Source organism: Delphinus delphis, chromosome 15 (assembly GCF_949987515.2).
Source record: "Delphinus delphis chromosome 15, mDelDel1.2, whole genome shotgun sequence".
Taxonomy (NCBI): Eukaryota; Metazoa; Chordata; class Mammalia; order Artiodactyla; family Delphinidae; genus Delphinus; species Delphinus delphis.
Genome location: NC_082697.1, coordinates 50885961 through 50905261, shown reverse-complemented (window position 1 = coordinate 50905261; position 19301 = coordinate 50885961). Strand labels below are relative to the sequence as shown.

The window sequence follows — 19301 nt, the reverse complement described above, 5'->3', positions numbered from 1 at the left end:
CTTTGTCATAGGTATGTATGTATAGGAAAAAACATAGTATATATAGACTTCGGTACTATCTGAGGTTTCAGGCATCCACTGGTGGTCTTGGAACAAATCCCCTGCAAATAAGCCAGGACTATTGTATATACATAAACTGTACATAAGAAAGACACACAATAAACTTACTACCTTCAGGGAAAGGGATAAACAAAAGACTTTTGTATCTTTTTTTTTTTTTTTTTTGCCCACACCATGAGGCTTGTGGGATCTTAGTTCCCTGACCAGGGATTGAACCCAGGCCCTTGGCAGTGAAAATGTGGAGCCTTAACCACTGGACTGCCAGGGAATTCCCGGCTTTTGCATCTTGAACCATTTAAATATATGACTTATAAATACTAAGTACCGCAGCATATTAAAAGGATTATACACCATGACCAAGTGGGATTTATCCCAGGAATGCAAGGAAGGTTTAGCATATTAAAAATCAATGTAAGTGTTGTATAATAAAGAATCTGGATGGCCTCTGTCCCCAGTTACTGGGAGGGGCCTCTAAATCCTTGGAGTATCGGGGTGTCTTTGCTATTCCTGGTAGTACCCTCAGGCCACACCTGAGTTTATGCTAATGAGGTGGTCAAGATCTGGGCTGGTCATACCAAAAAGACAAACCATGTGATTTGATGGTTGGGGCTTTGAGCCATGATATCAATCTGACCTCCCAATCTGCTGGGAGGGAAAGACTGCAGACTGAGCTCAGTCACGAGGTCCATGATTCAATCATTCACGCCCATGTAATGAAACCCCAGTAAAAACTAGACACTTGAAGCTTAGGTGAGCTACCCTCTATATAGCAGTGTGCCAGGAGGGTGACACATTCTGAAGACATGGAAGCTTTTCATTTGGGACCCTCCCAGACATCACCCTATATGTCTCTTCTTTTGGCTGGTCCTGATTCTTTTTTTAAATATTTATTTATTTATTTGGCTGCGCCAGGTCTTAGTTGTGGCACGAGGGATCTTCATTGCAGCATGCGGGATCTTTTTATTTAGTTGTGGCATGTAAGCTCTTAGTTGTGGCATGCAGGATCTAATTCCCTGACCAGGGATCGAACCCATGTCCCCTGCATTGGCAGGTGGATTCTGAACCACTCTGCCACCAGGGAAGTCCCCTGGTCAATTGATTTTTGACAAAGGTGCAAAGACCATTCAATGGGGAAAAAAACAGTCTTTTCAACAAATGGTGCTGGACAACTGGATATCCACATGCAAAAGAATGAATTTGACACCTACCTCATACCATATAAAAATTAGCTCAAAATGAATCAAAGACCTAAATGTAAGAACTAATGTATGGGACTTCCCTGGTGGTGCAGTGGTTAAGAATCCGCCTGCCAATGCAGGGGGCACGGGTTTGAGCCCTGGTCCGGGAAGATCCCACACGCTGCAGAGCAACTGAACCCATGTGGCAGAACTACTAAGCCTATGCTCTAGAGCCCGAGAGCCACAACTACTGGGCCCATGTGCCCCAACTACTGAAGCCTGCGAGCCTAGAGCCCGTGCTCCCCAACAAGAGAAGCCACTGCAATGAGAAGCCCGCGCACCACAACGAAGAGTAGCCCCCGCTCGCCACAACTAGAGAAAGCCCGCACGCAGCAACGAAGACCCAACGCAGCCAAAAATAAATAATAAAATAAAATAAATAAATTTATTTTAAAAAGAACTAATGTTTGAAACTCTTAGAACGAAACATAGGTGGGAATCCTATGCAATGCTTTTTATTTTTAAATTTTATTTATTTATTTATTTATTTATGGCTCTAGAGTGGACAGATGTATGTATTATTTATTTATTTATGATTATTTATTTATCATTCATGGTCTGCATTTTGGCAGAATTTGCAATTACATTAATTAATTAATTCAGTCATTCATTCAATGATATTTGTTGAGTGCCTATCCTTTGCCAAGCGCGGTTCCAGGCACTGTGGATCCAGAAGTGAACAGAACAAGCTTTCTAGGGAGAGGGATGGGGGAGACAGAGAAATAACACACACACACACACACACACACATACACACACACACACACACACACATATATATGTATACACAAACCAGATGAGCACAGACTGTGATGAATACTAGGAACAGAATATAAGGGAATGCAATAGGGGAGTGTCTATGGAGTGTTTCTATCAGTCGGCCTTCTTAAACAATGTTTGTACCTGACTTGCCTCCTTGATCACTTAGCCTGTTGTCTAGCTGGATCACCCTTCAAGTACTGAGGACCTCACAAGTCTACATAGAAGGGGAGGCCTTCCCTAAATGATCATGCTGCCAGAAGTAGCAATGCCTGTATCTGAGAGAGGACCACCTGTCTGGAGACATTACTGCACCCCCATCCTGATGCATCCAGAGCCCATCCAGCATGTATCTGCTGGGCTGAAACTTGGTTTTTAAAGTCCCAGTACCAAAGGCACCTCAGACCAAACTTCACAATATTGCTGCTCTTCAAATGCCTTCAGTGGAAGGTGCATCAGCAACCTGTGAGGAGAATTGTGGCAGCTTGACTTTGAAGTGCTCATAGCTTCCCAGCCGTTTGGTGTTCTGTATGTAACACAGAAGAACTGGTGGGCTTTCAGAGTGCCTCAAAATTTAGAAATGCATCTCACTGGTTTTATACAGAGCTTTACATAGGTTAAGCCTTCAATAAATATATGTTTCTTGAATGAATGAGTTTTCAAATATCACAGATATTATTTTAGTTAATGGAATATGAAAGAATTATTTAGGCATAAAAACTATTCTGAAACAGATAATTTTAGAATAATTCACCAGGTATCATTCTAAAAGTGCCCCTGGCAATCAAAAGTAAGTGGATGAAATGTTTGGTTGAGAGATTAGTGGTGCCTCACTGTACCGGAAAGTTCTACCTGGAAGGAAACATGCTAAGCAGTGTTCACAACTTCCTGATAGTGTTTGAAACTAAGTTCCTCAGATTGACCAAAAGAGTCAAAGATTCCCTTTTCCTGCTACAGAGTAATGTGAACAACCAGGCACTACTACGTAGATAGTAAAAAAACAAACAACAAACAAAGATGCCAGTGAAATCTGATGAGGGGAGATGGAGCCAAAACATCTAGATCTGGATCAACAATTTCTTCAGCACTTCCTCAGGAGGGCTGACCCCACACACATATCTGTGAGCATGCCGCAGGTGGTGGTTTTGCCTGCTCCATTGTGCCCCAGGAGAACAGTGATCTGCCCTCGGTACAAGTTTATGGTCAGATCTTTGACTGCCATGTGTTCATCCCTTCCCTTGTAGAACACCTGTTGAAAAGCCAACTCTGACTGACAGTGTAATATGCACACGCATGTGGCATTTCTGAAGAACCTGTGACAGGCCGAGCACCCACACCAACTTCCTCTGAAAGTTCATCAGTGGGACTCCAAGTGGAAATCCATAAGGGAGCTCCTTCTTTCAGAGTTTAGCTGCCTGGAGCTACTGAGGACCATGATGGGGAGCAACACCAGGGGGGTTTCCCTGGCCTCTGGAGCCTGGTGGTAGAGCAGCTGAACCACAGAGGCCAGAGTTCAAGGACGAAGGGCTCGGAGCTTGAACGAGAACTTCTCTCTGATTCTTGAGCCACACCTTGCTCTGCACTGCCTGGCTAATCCCCTGAGAAAGGGCACCCTGCCTCTTTTGTGGGCAGTGTTGATCTAGGGAGAGAACACCAGACAGTCTGTCCTGTTTTCTAAATCAAATGTCTCCAGTATTTTATTTTATTTTATTTTATTTATTTATTTTTTTGCAGCACGCGGGCCTCTCACTGTTGTGGCCTCTCCCGTTGCGGAGCGTAGGCTCCGGACGCGCAGGCTCAGCGGCCATGGCTCACAGGCCCAGCCGCTCCGGGGCATGTGGGATCTTCCCGGACCGGGGCACGAACCCGTGTCCCCTGCATTAGCAGGTGGACTCTCAACCACTGCGCCACCGGGGAAGCCCTCCAGTATTTTAAATACCATTTATTTTTTTCTTATTATACAAGTAATTCATATATGAGTATAAGGAAGAAAATAAAATCACCCACAATGCCACTTGCAGAGATACATCACACTTCATCACATTTCAGCTCTGTGCCATTCCTCACACATACCAGGCGCACTCCTTTTGAGAGGCTTCTATCTTTACTGTTTTCCCAGTCTTAGACTTGGTCTGTCTTGTTCATGCTGAATTCCTAGTGCCTGAAACTGTGCCTGATTTCTGTCCTGTCTAATTGCATCTGGGCTGGACTTGGGGTTTGGAGTGCAGACATTATAGTTGGGTGAGACTTAGACGTCACTTCTTCCCACCATTTATCTAACTGTGTTTGGAAGCAGGATGCTGCGGAAAGGAATTTGGCACACTTCTCCTGCCCCCACATCCATCTGGTATGATTATTTTGAATCAAGTGTGACGGTCCTCTTCCCTAACTTCTCAGTCTCCCTTTTGCAGTTGAGGTGGACATGTGGCAGAATTCTGGGCAATAAGAATAAGGGGTGATCTACTGAAGGGCAGAAAAGAAGGAAGGAAGGAAGGGAGGGAGGGAGGAAGGAAGGAAAGAAGGAAGGAAGGAAGAAGTCCTCCCAAAAGAAAGCCCCTCGCTCTTATCTTTCCCTATAGATGGGCTACAGCAGCCATCTTGCAACCGGGAAATGACAAGCACGCAGATGAGAGCTATATGCTTCCACTGGCCCAGGGAAAATAAATGAAAGCAAGTGAGCAGAAAGAGCAGGGGTCTGGGACAGCTTTGCTGAGCAGCTGAAATCATGCCAGAACCATGTGCCTGCAGACTGCTTGTTATGTGAAAAGAGGAAACGAAATCCCTGCTTATTGAAGCTACAATAAATTGGGTGAAGACTGGAGCATTCCAAGCTGCTACCACAGTATGTAAAGGAGCTGGGATGATCCCCCATGCTGTGGAGCCCCTGGGCCAGTATGTGATGCACTTGATCCCATAGGCCAAGGAAGGCAACACAAAGTATTGAGCTAGCACCTTGACTGTAACCTTGTATCAGTCATACAGAGGACACTGCCTCTCCTTAAGCTCATCATATTTGAAGAATGGAAGATTCCAAACAAAAAAATAATGCTCTGGAGGACACACCAGGGTACAGAGCTTATATCCAGTCATCCTGTCAGGGGAGTCCTTAGTCAATGCAGGACTCAGCAGACACTGGTGAAAGAACAAACACTTCTGCATCTGGAAGCCAGCAGTGAAATCTGGTTTACTATTTGATTTGGTTATGTAAAAACACTGGTGGATCAAAGTCAGCCATCAAATGACTGAGTTCCAGGGTGTCCCCAACAAGAGGTGTTTGGCTTTTGCAAGACTGTTTCAAGAAAGATCATCTAGATCCTCCATCCAGTCACTTAACTTTATGACAGAAAACAGGACATTTTACATTGTACTCCTAATTTTGAGGATAACATTACAGAAGGGAATTAAAAATCTATCACAAAATGTACCTTGTAACCACTGGCAGAATAAAACAGAAGCCTCTATGCACTATTTCTCAAGTCCTTGGAAGAAGATTTGTGAGCTGATACCTTGTATAGATGTTGGATTTCAATTCCTTTTATCAAATCAGTAGGCTCTTCCTGAATGAACTTGCTTTTCAGAGCTTTCTGAGGATCCCCCAACTCCAGCACTGAATTCATAAAGGATATAGGTTCTCCACAGCAGTAGGAGGGCTAGAGAGGAAGTCAACTTACATTAATACATGTAGGTGAATTGGCTCTCTTCTTCTGGAAGATAAATATTTTGGTAAATTAAATTCGCACACTTCCCTCCCCCAACCCCCACCCCAGCCTCACCCACCGGAGCTTCCTGGTATCGAACACTTAATGGTGCCTGAAGAAGTCAAGAATTTGCTCACAGACTTACTACTAATAAACTGCATTTCAACCTACAACCGTCTGGAGGATGGAGCTACAAATGATGCCTCATATCCACACTCCTGGTGTACTGGGGAAGCTGTTGTGTTGGCAATCAGCACCCCTGTGGGCTGAGGCCTGGAGAAATACTGTCGTTAACAATCTACCCACTTCCCACAGACCAAGAAGGGCAAACATGGCAGCCTTTGCCGAGGCCTGAAGTGAGTACCTGTGCAATTCAGATGAGATCAGACTGAATCTGCAAGAGGACTGAATCAGGCATGATGGGTTCAACTTTGTAGGAAAATTTACTCACCATAGGACAGAAAAGATTTGGAGAGCTTCATGGGGTTGTCAACGAAAGCTGTGCCCCATGCCCGTGCCCCCAGGTCACAGAGGTCTCAAAGAGCTTCAGGGCCTTGCCACCAGCCCAAAGAGGAAAGAGGCCAAGGAGTCCTGAGGGCTCTAGCTTGTTGGGGTGGCATTCTGTGAGAGAATGCAGGGCCTGCCACTCAAGTGGGCACATGTGAGACAGCCACAGGCACTCTTAAGGGGACTCTGCACAGGGTATCAGCAGTGGCGCAAGAGTCAGACTCGTTAATTATGCTCCCTTGGCAACCACAAGTTGATAGGTTTGGGGTGAATCCAGGTTAGAGAACTGCACTTAGATTTCCAGGAGTTTGAGGTTGCAACCAACACCACAAAGAGGGATAGGAATATTGATGACGAGCTATAAAAATTCTAATGTCAATCTATAAAACAGCAGCATCAGTACTCACCATGAGAAAGAAGTACCAACGTTTGGGTGTACCATACACCCCTGGGAAGACAGACTCCACATACCAGGCCATCAAGCCATTTAAGAGTCCAGCAGTAGCATCAGCAGCACCTGAGTGAAGTTAAACTCTCCTCCTATACTGCCCATGTTCCTCCATTGGATGCCTGTGCCTATTCCAAAGGAAGGAAAACAGTCACCACATCGAAGACAGAGAAAAGTTACCAGAACTTTCCAATCAAACAGTTGGAGAACAAGCCAATGAGAAGACTGGACTATTCATGTCTGGGGTATTAAGGGACAAAAGTTAGGTACAGGAAAAGAAAAGCTAGCTGTTGGTTTCTCAAAGAAGGTAAAACTTTTTTTTGCTTTTTGGTTTTTTTGACCATGCCACACAGCTTGTGGGATATTAGTTCCCCAACCAGGGACTGAACTTGGGCCCAGCCGTGAAAGCGCTGAGTCCTAACCACTGGGCTGACAGGGAATTCCCAATAAAACATTCTTATTATTGCCAAAATGATTCTTTGGCACCAAGAAGTGGAAATTTGGTCATCTGAGACACATCTTCACACTCTTGCACATGCTGTCAGGTAAGCCCTTCCTACTCCTCCCCACCTTCTTTGCTTGGTTAATTCTTACTTGGTAGGTCAGCACAGGTATCTCCTTCCCCAGCAAGCATGTATACTCACTCTCTTGGGTTATATGTCTAACCCACGTGCATCTGGGGCACCCTGCGCTAATTGTGAGGATTGAAGGTCTCACTCCGCACTGTGAAACTGCTCACTTATTGCCAACCCCAGCTTGGGGCCAGGGACTGTCAGCTTATCTCAGTATCTCCAACATCTGACCCAGGACCTCATATGCAGCAGCTGCTCAATACATACATATGCCATGAAGAAAGGAGTGCTGAGGATGGGCTTGGGACCAATTCCTGGGTGCGTATAAAGATAAGTATCCTTTGTGATGCCAAGTGTCTAATCTGAATGCAAGCTGACTAAGCTTCTCATGTAAAGCATCCAAGATACCCTGCATCTGTTGCCACACGGCAGGATTGAGGAGGTGGTAACTAGCAACACCAGAGGAGACATTCAAATACTGGTGAGCAGACAGATGGGCTAGAACGGTGCTCCTCAAACTTTCCTGTGCTTACTAATCACCTGGGGATTTTGTTCTGATTAAGTGCGTCTGGATGGGCCTGGGAGTCTGCATTCCTAACAAGCTCTCTGAGGGTTCTGATGCTGCTGGTGCACAGGACACGCTGTGAGGGGCGAGGGGCCAGGAAACCTCTGAGGTCCTTCCTGAGATGAGATTCTATGACTTGTGTCTGTCTTTGTGCCAATCGAGAGCCTTGCCTTTCACCATGGCTTACAGACAGGTCTCGCAAACCTCAGCTGCCATAAACAGTCAGCACACTTAGTTTGTGAAAGCCAGGTGCATCCTTGTTCAGTGTAAGTCTGCAGTGTCCGAAAAGAAGAAAGAGACAAGGCTCCTTCCCTACCTCAGCAGACATTTGATTGCCAGTTAACTTTATTTATTTATTGGGAATATACATATCAAGTATATAAAATGGAGTTTAACAAGCAATTACACAGGAAGTACTTTGTACAACTACCACCCAAATCAATAACCCCCAAAACCCCAAATATGCACACCCCCTTTACAACTTCACCGTCATCTTTGTCTGTAGGCAGCATCTAGTTGGGTTTTGCCTTTTTATCTAAACTGACTCTTTTTAATTGGTACGTTTAGATTATTCACATTTAATGTGATTATTGATTGGATTAAAATCTAACACTTTGCCAGCTCTTTTCTATTTGGTCCAAACTTTTCTTTGTTTCTTTTTTCCTCTTTTTCTTGCATTAATGGGGACTTTTTTTTAATCATTCCATTTTATTTCTACTATCGATTTATTACTTATACCTCTAAAAATTTTTTTAATGTTGTTCTAGGGTTTAAAATCATCTTTAGTCTATCTTCAAATAATATTATACTACTTCATGTGTAGCATAAGGATCTTACAACAATTTCCAGTTTCCAGTTCTTCCCTCCCACCCTTTGCTACTGTTGTCATACATTTCATTTTCACATAAGCTATAAACACAATACATTGTTACCACTTTTGCTTTAGACAGTCAGTTCTCTTTTAGAGCCAGAAACCTCCACAAAAGACAAAATAAATTGTATCTTCCATTTTCAGTGCTCTTAATTTCTTTGCGCAGATCCAAGCTTCTGTCTGATATGACATTGTTTTTGCTTGAAGAACTCAACATTTCTCGTAATGTCTCCCAGCAATTGATTCTGTCACTTTGGTTTGAGAGAGTCTTCATTTCTCCCTAATTTTCCCCTGGATATAGAACACTGAGTTGACAAGGTTTTTCTTTCAGTACTTTCTTTAAATATGTCACTTCATTTTCTTCTAGCTTGCATATGTTTATTGGCTATTTGGAAATGTCTTTTCATGAAGTACCTATTTTTGCCTGTTTTTTTCTTTACTATAAAGTATGATATATAATTGATTTTATGAATTCTTTAAATATTCTGGATACAAGCCTTTTGCAGGTTAAATGTATCGAGCATCCTCTCCCACTCTGTAGCTTCTCCTTTCATTCTCTTCATGGTGTCTTAATTTTAATGTCATTATTTATCAGTCTTTTCCTGATGGTAGTTATTTCTGTGTCTTGTTTAAGAAATCTTTCCTACTTCAAGTACATGAATGTACTCTCCTATATCATCTCCAAAAAACTTTATAGTGTTTTTTTAAAGACACCAATTGTACTTAATATTTGTTACTTTTTTAAAAAATTTATTTATTTTTGGCTGTGCTGGGTCTTCGTTTCTGTGCAAGGGCTTTCTCTAGTTGTGGCAAGCGGGGGCCACTCTTCATCGCGGTGCGAGGGCCTCTCATCGCGGCCTCTCTTGTTGCGGAGCACAGGCTCCAGACGCGCAGGCTCAGTAGTTGTGGCTCACGGGCCTAGTTGCTCCGTGGCATGTGGGACCTTCCAGGGCTCAAACCTGCATCCCTTGCATTAGCAGGCAGATTCTCAACCACTGCGCCACCAGGGAAGCCCCACTTTATAGTTTTTTTACATTGGAATTGATATCTGCATATGGTGTGAATTCAAAGTCCAATTTCAATTTTTTCCATAAGGTTCTTTAGTTGCTCCAGCACCATTTATTAAATCCCACTGCTCTGAAGTATCATCTCTGATATTTAACAATGCATTTATCTCTCCCTTCTTTTCTGTTCTATTAGTCTATTTGTCAACCATAATCTTAATTACCATTGCTTTATGATAAATCATGAAATCCGGTAAAACAAGTTTTGCTGTTTTGTTCTTCCTCAAGAGTTCTTGGCTATTCTTGGTCCTTTATACTCCCATGTACATTTGAGAATCAGCTCATCGAGTTCTATTTAAAAAACAAAACAAAACAAAAATCCTGCTGGAGTTTGGATTGGGTAGGAGTTAGCTGTTACTTCTTTCCACAATTTATTTATTTGTGTTTGAGAGCAGGTTGCTGCTGAAAGGAATCTGGCAAAGTTCACCTGCCCTCACATCTCTTTGATCATGATTGTTCTTCCCTGACTTCTCATCCCCCTTTGCAGTAGAAGAGGCCATGTGACATAATTCCTCTCCCACACCACTTCTTTTTGACTCAACCAATCTTTTGATTATTCCATTTTCTCTCTATTAAGTTTGAAAGTTATACACTGTTCCTAGCCTTTTCCTGGTTGGCTCAGTAGTGAATTACCAGGTACATTGCTGCAAAGTCTAAAGTTAATCAATATCTTTACTCCCCTTCCAAAAAGTATTTACCCCCACTAACTTCTGACTTTATCTCCTCAAAAACCCTTTTATGTATTTTAATTCTATCTTTTTAAAAAAATCCTAAAGACATCATCATTATCATCATCATTATTATTGTATACAACGTATAAAGCCACTATCTTCAGGCTCCCACTCTTGGCTCCTTTGAAAAGCAATGTCTTTTTTTTTTCCCCTCCAGCTACTTTTAAGATTTTTCTCTTGACCTCTGGTGTGCTCAATTTTATGTTGGTATGTCTAATGTAGATTTCTTATTGTTAATCTTGTTTGGGATTTGCTGGTCTTCCTGAAATCCAGTTTTGGAACAGGTTTGGCCACCATCTTTTCAAATGTATTTCTCTGCCCTATTCTCTCTTTTCCTACTGGAACTCTTTTGCTCAGAGGTCATTTACTAACAAGAAAACTTTGGGCTTCCATTCGGATGGCCTTTCAAGGCAAGGGAGCTAAACAACAAGGCCCAGCGTCCCACCCAGGTGGAGAGCATAATAGGAGACCTCTCTCACATTAATAGGGGTCCCAGAGATAAATTCAATAGTCACAGGTTGGGTTCCTTGTGACACAGACCCTGAAATGGAGTTTAGTATGCAAGATGTTTATTAAGGAATACCCTTGAGATCAATACCTGTGGAAGGGAAGAGATTGAAACAAGATTAGTCAGGGCTACAAGACAGCACTGACAAGCTTGAGGAGCTGAGATAAAAAGGCCCATCTGAGCATCTATAATAACCCATCCACTAAGTTTTTTATTAGTTATAAAAAGATATTTGGGTATTAATAAGATGACATCTCTGTATTGTTTCTCAACTGGTTCAGAAACTAAGGAGGGGAGAAGGGTGCTATTTACTGGGCCTCTTAAAAACTAAAATCAATCTAGTAAATAATAAATTAACAAATAAATCAATAAATGGAAATTTCAAGTGACAAACCCAGTTGCTCCACAAGCATGCAGGTTCTGATTTTAAGAGGGCAAAATGTTTCTGCCATACAACCAGAGGCCTGATTCATGTTGTATATAGTGATTCCTGCTCAAGATTAAAACCGAAAGCACTGCACTAGATTTACTGAGAAAATGTACAGAGTAATTTTTTTTTTTTTTTCCTGCGGTACGCAGGCCTCTCACTGTTGTGGCCTCTCCCATTGCGGAGTACAGGCTCCAGACGCGCAGGCTCAGCGGCCATGGCTCATGGGCCTAGCCGTTCTGCGGCATGTGGGATCTTCCCAGACTGGGGCACGAACCGGCGTCCCCTGCATCGGCAGTCAGACTCTCAACCACTGTGCCACCAGGGAAGCCCCATAGTAATTTTATTTATTCACTCACTAGAAGGCATGCTATCTGATTTGAGCAGATAGGTCAAATGAATAGGAAAGCCTAATCCAGTGAAAGTATGAGGATTCTAAATAAGAAATATTATCCTCGGATTTCTAACATTTCATCAATTATATTCTTAGAGATTCCTACCTGCTTATGATCATATGCATTTGTATTTCCTTCAGCTGTAACACTAGACACCATTTATGGGCTATCCTGTGTCTTTCAGGAATGAACACTGAACATAACACACCGTTCATCCAGTCCAACCACCTACCTAAATTCCCTCAATTTCAACAGATAGGCTCCATAAAGCATCTACGTTCATTCACTAACATGTAAGGAATCAGATATACCATTTCAAATATACTTTTCCTCCATAAGTATTTGTAAATCATGGTCTCAACATTGCTTTGTTAAAGAAAACCACTCACTTTCAATAAATTCTGGTCAACTTAACATCCTTTATTAAATTTTAAGCACCCTTAACCCATTTAGACCATCCAAACTTAATAAAGAAATTCATTGGTAGGTGATGCCTCTAACCAGGACATTGGAGATTATCCCAATTGCAGTAAGGCGACCCACAAACTCGACCCAACTGATAACTCCTATCCCTGTTATCTGCTGCTAAACCAAGCTTTATCATTTGGGACCTGGACTCTGGTGATAAAAGCTAACATTGAGCAATGAAGGCACTTGTTAGAGTGTTCAGAGCAGATTATCTTAGTACCACCGAAATGGGAAACTGTTCCATTCAGAAGTACTGTAACCCCACAGACCTCAGGGTCCTACATTTTATTTATTTACTTGTTTGTTTGTTTATGGCTGTGTTGGGTCTTCGTTGCTGCGCATGGGCTTTCTCTAGTTGCGGTGAGCAGGGGCTACTCTTCATTGCAGTGTGCGGGCTTCTCATTCAGTGACTTCTCTTCTTGCAGAGCACGGGCTCTAGGCATGTGGGCTTCAGTAGTTGTGGCATGTGGGCTCAGTAGTTGTGGCTCACGGGCTCAGTAGTTGTGGTGCAGGGGCTTAGTTGCTCCGTGGCATGTGGGATCTTCCCAGACCAGGGCTTGATCCTGTGTCCCCTGCCTTGGTGGTGGATTCTTAACCACTGTGCCACCAGGGAAGTCCCAGCATCCTACATTTTGATTGACATGTTGGCTGCAATCTTCTGCAATGACTGTAGATGTTGTGGGGAATTCTTCAAACTCCAGAAACATGAGACAAATGAAAACTTCACATTGTACTTTCAACTCCAAAGTGTGGAAGTTGTAACATCTCTGATGGAAGGCCCCCTAGACCAACTTGTGAAAGAAGACTAACTCTGAAGCCTATGAGAATAAAATATGGTATCTGTAATAGCACTACATTATCTGTAAAGTTCTAAAGTGTTATTTGAACTTCTAATCATAAATCTATACATTTTAGATCTATACAACTATATAGGTGTATAATTCCCTAAATCATTTACATGCTTTAGTTTTTCTCCCAAACTACATTGTAAGCTGCATGGTGTAAACGTCATTCTACATTTCTTAAGTGTTTCTTACAGTACCTACCATAGATGTAAGTATACTGTAAATGCTCAGAACACTGAATAAAATGAGCCAGTTATGTTTATTTGGCAATGAAGGTCAACTCTGCCTGTCAGCAAATGGCAAAACATCAAGGTAGTTTACCTTGAGAAAGGTAAGGTTCACCTTTTGTCTTATATGTGGAGATTAATCGGACTCCCAGTGCCATGGCAACACTGGAGAGGAGACAAAAGGCAATCTTTTGGAAGTGACTCCTTTGGTTGTAGCTGAAAGCGAGGTACAGGTATGGGAGGTAGGTGAAGAAGAAGATGATGCCTCTGGAGGCAGTTGCAACATGAGCTGCAAATTCAGAGGGGGAAAATGAAGAGTTTCATCAATAATGCACCAAGAGGGACTTCCCTGGTGGCGCAGTGGTTAAGAGTCCACCTGCCAATGCAGGGGACACGGGTTCAGGCCCTGGTTTGGGAGGATCCCACATGCCGCAGAGCAACTAAGACTATGCACCACAACTACTGAGCCTGTGCTCTACAGCCCGTGAGCCACAACTACTGAGCCCACGTGCCACAACTACTGAAGCCCACGTGCCTAGAGCCCGTGCTCTGCAACAAGAGAAGCCACAACAATGAGAAGCCCGCACACCACAACGAAGAGTAGCCCCCGCTCGCCGCAACTAGAGAAAGCCTGCATGCAGCAACAAAGACTCAACACAGCCAAAAATAAATAAATAAATTTTTTAAAATGCACAAAGAACCTATATGAGAAAACAATCTAAGAGAGAATGAATATATGTATATGTATAACTGCATCACTTTGCTGTACACCTGAAACTAACACAACATTGTAAATCAACTATACTCCAATAAAATGAAAATATTAAAAAAAGAATGTATATATACGTATAACTGAATCACTTTGCTGTACAGTACAAATTAATACAACATTGTAAATCAACTATATTTCAATAAAATAATTTTTTAAAAAAATAAAAAAATAATGCACAAAGAAGTATAATGCAAGTCTCTTTTCCCTGCCATGGTAAGGAAAGCATCTCTGCATTTGTCTTAGCATTTCAGAAGGGAAGCAGTCTTTTAAGAAATTTTGATAGAAACCTTTTATACTTGCACTTTCACTATCAAAAGACTAAGAGGATTTGTTGCACTTAAGAAATTAATCAATCCTTACAAAAAAGCACAAACAATTAATTGCCTAAAACTTCCCCTAATACTGCATTAATAACATCTCCTACAATAAAAACCATCTTCTTCAAAGATAAGTGGTAGATTATATAGCATCTATGGAGCATTGCCTGGCACTGAGTAAGCACTTTATATACAGTATCTTATTTAATCTTCATAACCTCTCTGTTTTTCAGATGAAGAAACTGAGGCTTAGCCACATTAAATAAATTTGCTCAATGTCATGGAACTAGTAAATGATGGGTCAAGGATTCAAGGTTTCCCAGGCTCTAAGTATAGTGGCTCCAGATTTGGAGATAAACCAATCAAACTGAAGTCTGGGAGAAAAACGCAAAATAAATGCAAACATTTGCCTTCCAGGAAGTTAAGAGAATACAGATCGAAAATGTAAGGATTGCATATATAACAGAAAGAGCCACAGTTAAGGCATCAGGCAGCCCTTCACTGAACCTGACTACATGAACTATGGCTGACCCTGGGTCTTCTATAACTTCTCTGACTTCGCTTCTTCTTTTGTAAAACGTGATAATAATTGCTAACATGTACTAAGTTCTTACTATATACCAAGTATTATTCTCAGCATTTTACATCCCATTTAATTCTCATAACTAAGTTATAAGATAAGTGCTATCATTTTCCAGTTTCACATAAGGGGAAATGGATACAGAATCTATTGACCTGCTCAAGGTCAGGATCCACACCGAGATATAAATACAGCACTCTGAGGCTGGAGCAAGAGCTTCTGACCTTGTTGTAACAAGTAAATCCTTCTTGTTTATCTACTTGATATACAGTAGTGTGTATCTCTTAATTCCATAGTCCTAATTTATTCTCTCCCCTTTCCCTTTGGTAACCATAAATTTGTTTTCTATGTCTGTGAGTCTGTTTCCATTTTGTAAATAAGTTCATTTGTGTCTTTTTTTTTAGATTCCACATGTAAGTGATACTATATGATATTTGTCTTTCTCTGTCTGACTTAATTCGCTTTGTATGATTATCTCTAGGTCTATCCATGTTGCTGCAAATGGCATTATTTCATTCTTTTTTATGTCTGAGTGATATTCCATTATATATACACCGCATCGTCTTTATCCATTCATCTGTTGATGGACACATGTTGCTTCCATGTCTTGGCCATTGCAAATAATGCTGCTATGGACATTGGGGGTCCATGTATCTTTTCGAATTATAGTTTTTGTCTTTTCCAGATATATGCCCAGGAGTGGGATTGCTGGATCATATGGTAATTCTATTTTTAGTTTTTTAAGGAGCCTCCAGACTGTTTTCCAAGGTGGTTGCACTAATTTACATTCCCACCAACAGGGGTTCCCTTTTCCCCATACCCTCTCCAGCATTTATTATTTCTAGACTTTTTGATAATGGCCATTCTGACCAATGTGAGGTGATACCTCATTGCAGTTTTGATTTGCATTTCTCTAATAATTAGCAATGTTGAGCATCTTTTCATATGCCCATTAGCCACTGGCTTTAGTTACCTTTACCAGGGGTCTTTATTTCTTCTTATGGCTTCGAGTTATTGTCTAGTGACTTTTCATTTCAGCCTGAAGAACTCCCTTTAGCAGGGAAAGGAAGGACTATTGGTAATAAACTCTCTCAGCTTTTGTTTATCCAAAAATGTCTTAATTTCTCCATCATTCTTGAGGGATAGTTTTGCCAGATAGAAAATTCTTGGTTAAAAGTTTTTTTTTCCTTTCAAGATTTAGAATGTCATCTCACTACCTTCTAGACTCCATAGTTTCTCTAGAGAAATCAGCTGTTAATCTTATTGAGTATGTAGGGAGTCTCTTCTCTCTTGCTGCTTTCAAAATGCTCTCTTTGTCTTTGAGTTTTGACAATTGGAATTTTAGACTTTTACTGGGGATCTCTTTGAGTTTATCTTGCTTGGAGTTCATTGAGCTTCTTGGGTTTGTAGATTCATGTATTTCATCAAATTAGGAGGAGTTTTCAGCCATTATTTCTTCAAATATTTTTTCTGCTTCTTTTCTCTCTCTCTTGTCATTCTGGGACTCCTATGATGTGTATGCTGGTGTTTGATGGTGTCCCACAGGTCTCTCAGGTTCTGTTCTAACAAAGAAAAGCCCAGGACTAGATGCCTTCTCTGGTGAATTCTATCAAACATTTAAAGATGAGTTAACACCAATCTTTCTCAAACTCTAGATATAAAGACCAATGGAATACATTAGAGAGCCCAGAAATAAACCCTCACAAATATAATTAACTTGGGTGCCAAGACTATTCAATGGACAGTCTTTCAACAAATGGTGCTGGGAAAAGTGGATATCGCCATTCAGAAGAATGAAGTGGAACCCTTACCTTATACCATATGCAAAAATTAATTCAAAATGGATCAAAGATCTAAACATAAAGCTAAAAACCATAAAACTCTTAGAAGAAAACTTAGTGGAAAATCTTCATAACCTTGGATTTGGCAATAGTTTCTTACGTATGACACCAAAAACACAGACAACAAAAGAAAAAAATAGATAAATTGAACTTCAACAATTTAAAAGGTTTTATGCATCAAAAGACACTATCAGAGCTTCCCTGGTGGCACAGTGGTTGAGAGTCTGCCTGCTGATGCAGGGGACACGGGTTCGTGCCCCGGTCTGGGAAGATCCCACATGCCGCAGAGCAGCTAGGCCCGTGAGCCATGGCCGCTGAGCCTGTGCATCCGAAGCCTGTGCTCCGCAACGGGAGAGGCCACAACAGTGAGAGGTCTGCATACCACAAAAAAAAAAAAAAAAAAAAGATACTATCAAGAGAGTAAAAAGACTACTCACAGAATGGAACAAAATATTTGCAAGCCATATACCTATTAAGGAATTGATATCCAAAATACATAAAGAATTCCTACAACTCAATGTCAAAAAAACAAACAATGCAAGTAAAACATGAGCAAAGGACTTGAATAGATATTTCTACAAAGAAATTGGAACCCTTGTGTATTGCTGACGGGAATGTAAAATGGTGCAGCTTCTGTGGAAAACAACAGTTGGATGATGCCTCAAAAAGTTAAACAGAATGACCATATGACTCAGCAATTACACTCCTTGGTGTATACCCAAAGGAACTGAAAACAGGGACTCAAACAGATAATTGTACATGAATGTTCATAACAGAATTATTCACAACAGTCAAAAGGTAGAAACAACCCAATGTTCATCAACAGATGAATAGATAAACAAAATGTGGGGAGTATTACTCAGCCATCATAAAGAATGAAGTGAGGAAGAAGTCCAAGTGGCTATCCCATTGTCCTGGTGCCATTTGTTAAAGAGACTATTCTTTCTTCATAGAATGGTCTTGGCATCCTTGTCAAAAATCATTTGGTAATGAGATGTATGGGTTTCTAGACTCTCAATTCTATTCCATCGGTCTGTATGTCTATCTTTATGCAGGTACCACACTGTTTTGATCTCTATAGCTTGGTAGTAAGTTTGAAATCATGAAGTGTGAGTCCTCCAACTCTTTCCAAAATTGTTTTGGCATTTTGAGGTCCCTTGCAATTTCATATGAAATTTGTCTGTTTCTGAGAAAAAGGCAGTTGGGATTTTAATAGAGACTGAATTGAATCTGTAGATCAATTTGGGGAGTATTGCTATCTTAATATTGTCTTCCAATCGATGAACATAGGATGTCTTTTCATCGATTTAAGACTTCTTTGATTTATTTTAGCAATGCTTTGTAGTTTTCAGTGTACAAGTATTTCATCTTAGTGGTCAGATGTATTCCTAGGTATTTTATTTTGGATGCTATTTTAAGTGGAGTTGTTTTCTTGATTTCCTTTTCAGAATGTTCATTGCTAGTATATAGAAATATAACTGATTTTTGTGTGTCCATCTTGTGCCCTGCAAATTTGCTGAATTCATTTATTAGCTCCAATAGTTCCTTCTGTGGATTCTTTAGGATTTTTCATATATAAGATCATGTCATCTTTTTTTTTTTTTGCAGTACGCGGGCCTCTCACTGTTGTGGCCTCTCCCGTTGCGGAGCACAGGCTCCAGACACACAGGCTCAGCGGCCATGGCTCACAGGCCTAGCCACTCTGTGGCATGTGGGATCTTCCCAGACCGGAGCACGAACCCGTGTCCCCTGCATCGGCAGGCGGACTCTCAACCACTGTGCCACCAGGGAAGCCCAATCATGTCATCTTTGAATAGAGATAGTTTTACTTCTTCTCAAATTGCATGCGTTTTATTTCCTAATTGCTCTGGCTAGAACTTCCAGTATAAAACTGAATATCAGAGGGGAAAGTGAGCATCCTTGTCTTATTCCTGATCTTAGGGGGAAGGCTTTCAATCTTTCACAACAGACTATGATGCTAGCTGTGGGGTTTTCATAAATGCTCAGTATTAGGTTGAGGAAGTTCCTTTATATCCCGGTTTGTTAATTTTTTTTTATCATGAAACATATTGGATTTTATCATACGCTTTTTCAGTATCAATTGTGATAAATAAAAATGAATAAAATTGTGTTTATTTTTTCCTTCATTCTATTAAGTGGTGTATTACATTGATTGCTTTTCATCTGTTGAATCATTCTTGCATTCCTGGGATAAATCCCACTTGGTATAGTGTATAATCCTTTTAATATGCTGCTAGATTTAGTTTAGTAGTATTTTGTTGAGGATTTCCCCATTGATATTCATAAGGGATACTGGTCTGTAGGTGTTTTATTTATTTTTAACTTTTATTTTTTTATTTTGGCTGTGCTGGATCTTAGTTGCGGCACACGGGATCTTTGTTGTGGCA

At 41.1% G+C, this 19301-nt stretch overlaps 1 protein-coding gene across 1 annotated transcript in view; it reads right to left on the bottom strand.

The window, feature by feature from the left end:
* LOC132437657 (ATP-binding cassette sub-family A member 17-like) overlaps window positions 1-19301 on the bottom strand; it is an 80658-nt gene that overhangs the window by 43381 nt on the left and 17976 nt on the right. Inside the window, 5 exon segments of the mRNA XM_069541383.1 lie at window positions 3171-3306; window positions 5564-5688; window positions 6666-6746; window positions 6749-6838; window positions 13499-13672. Coding sequence (XP_069397484.1) covers window positions 3171-3306; window positions 5564-5688; window positions 6666-6746; window positions 6749-6838; window positions 13499-13672 — 606 coding nt within the window.